The 1,674-nt window shown below is 36.4% G+C and overlaps 1 protein-coding gene across 1 annotated transcript in view; it reads right to left on the bottom strand.

The window, feature by feature from the left end:
* The window catches only part of LOC107562672 (ras-related protein Rab-26-like), a gene marked incomplete at its 3' end in the record, with an annotated part of 77,036 nt that continues 75,362 nt past the window's right edge, over nucleotides 1-1,674 (bottom strand). The window contains exons 8-9 of the mRNA XM_016247355.1: nucleotides 1,304-1,380; nucleotides 1-37 (exon numbers count right to left, since the gene is read on the bottom strand). Coding sequence (XP_016102841.1) covers nucleotides 1-37; nucleotides 1,304-1,380 — 114 coding nt within the window. The remainder of the gene's footprint in view (nucleotides 38-1,303; nucleotides 1,381-1,674) is intronic.

Raw genomic sequence — 1,674 nt, 5'->3', positions numbered from 1 at the left:
CTCGTTAGGCTCCTTCATCTCCCTGTGCTTCAGTTCCCTGAGAGATGGGGAGGGAGACATCAGTTTCCTCTCTGAACTCAAACAACCTGCGCCTGCTGATTGCTGTGTTTATTTGCACATGCTGTCTGTGCTATTTAGCACAGGATTCAATGAAGGAATTATGCAAATCTGTTAACTGCGCAAACACACCCCAAAATTAACACTGAACACATGTTTACACAGGAATCACTATTTTAACAAATATATTATTATTTTAAAATATTTTCATATATTTGAACAAAAACACCTTGAATTTAGTTCAACATTATTTGATGCATTATGAACTTATTATTACATTAAAATGCAATTTGCACTGTGCAAAACCCCAATCTAACATAATCTAACCCGCACTAACTGCACCAGGCGAACAGTATTAAGTTTATAAATAAGATGCAATAAGATGCATAAAATCATTTACATAGAGGCATGCTGAATTGAAATGCTCGTATACTGTAGCTCTACACAATGATTATTTAGACAGAAACTGAAAATGTGTGTTTTCTTTACAAAATAAAGGCACAAATTATCATTAAACATAATGCATATTGTAAGATGCTTCAGATAAAAGTAAATGCATTAAAAGTTAATTAATTTTTAGCTGGTATAAATTGGTTAAATTAGATGAATAATGAATAGGATGCATCTAGAAATTTGTGCTGATACTGTGTGCAAAAGTGGCTCGAATGTATTTAGTGAATTCAGCCCTCTGTGTTTTTTACAACAGATTTGTTTTATGATGTGTTGCCATGCGGTTGCTATGGAGTTTTAGTGTGTTGTAATTTGTAATGTGTTGTTTTGCGGTTCCTATGGCATTCTGCATGGTTTTTAATGTGTTGCTATGCTGTCACTAAGGTATTCTGGGTGCTTTATAATGCATTGCTATGTGGTTGCTATGGTGTTTTAGTGTGTTGCCATGCTGTTGCTAAAGTGTTCTGAGTGGTTTTTAATGCGTTGCCATGCAGTTGCATTGGTGTTTTAGTGTGTTGCTATGCTTTTGCTAAGGTTATGTGTCTGAAAACTGTCTTTGATGAATCAGCACATACGAGCGCCACATACAGAACGTGTGATGTCCTGATTTTAGAATCACATCCCCATCACAAATGTTCCTTTATTAGATAGTTGTGCTAATTTGTTCATGCTTTCAGCTGTCAGTAAGAGTGTGGTTCTCTCAGCTCCATTTACAACACGTTACCAGGTATAAATCCATTCTGCAGATTCTCAGTGGGGAAAATGCACAGATTCGGTCTGAAAATGAGTGACTTACTTGGCCACAGCAGTGAAGGCCAACTCCACATTCAGGCCTGATTTAGCACTGGTCTCCATGAAGGGAACGCCAAACTCCTTTAGAGAGAAAGAATAAATGCTCTTCTTCCTTCACTATAATATGCAGACTTTAAACAATACATGCATTTATAAACAGTGGGATCAGTGCTTCAACATTCTTTTGAGGGGTCCCTCTAAGATCAATGCACATGTATGAGTTTGTGTCAGATATGCATGAATAATTTAAACAGGGCAACCTCTCAAAAGACAATAAAAGAGGCTGAATAATGCATTTATTTAGCCTGCTGTGAATCTGTAATTACTGTTTCAGTTAATGCATGAAATGATGCCGGTTTTAAAGATGCATTTAGA

This window comes from Sinocyclocheilus grahami, unplaced genomic scaffold (genome assembly GCF_001515645.1).
Source record: "Sinocyclocheilus grahami isolate Dianchi unplaced genomic scaffold, SAMN03320097.WGS_v1.1 scaffold832.1, whole genome shotgun sequence".
In the NCBI taxonomy this organism is placed as follows: domain Eukaryota; kingdom Metazoa; phylum Chordata; class Actinopteri; order Cypriniformes; family Cyprinidae; genus Sinocyclocheilus; species Sinocyclocheilus grahami.
This window is presented reverse-complemented; position numbering and strand designations above follow the sequence as displayed.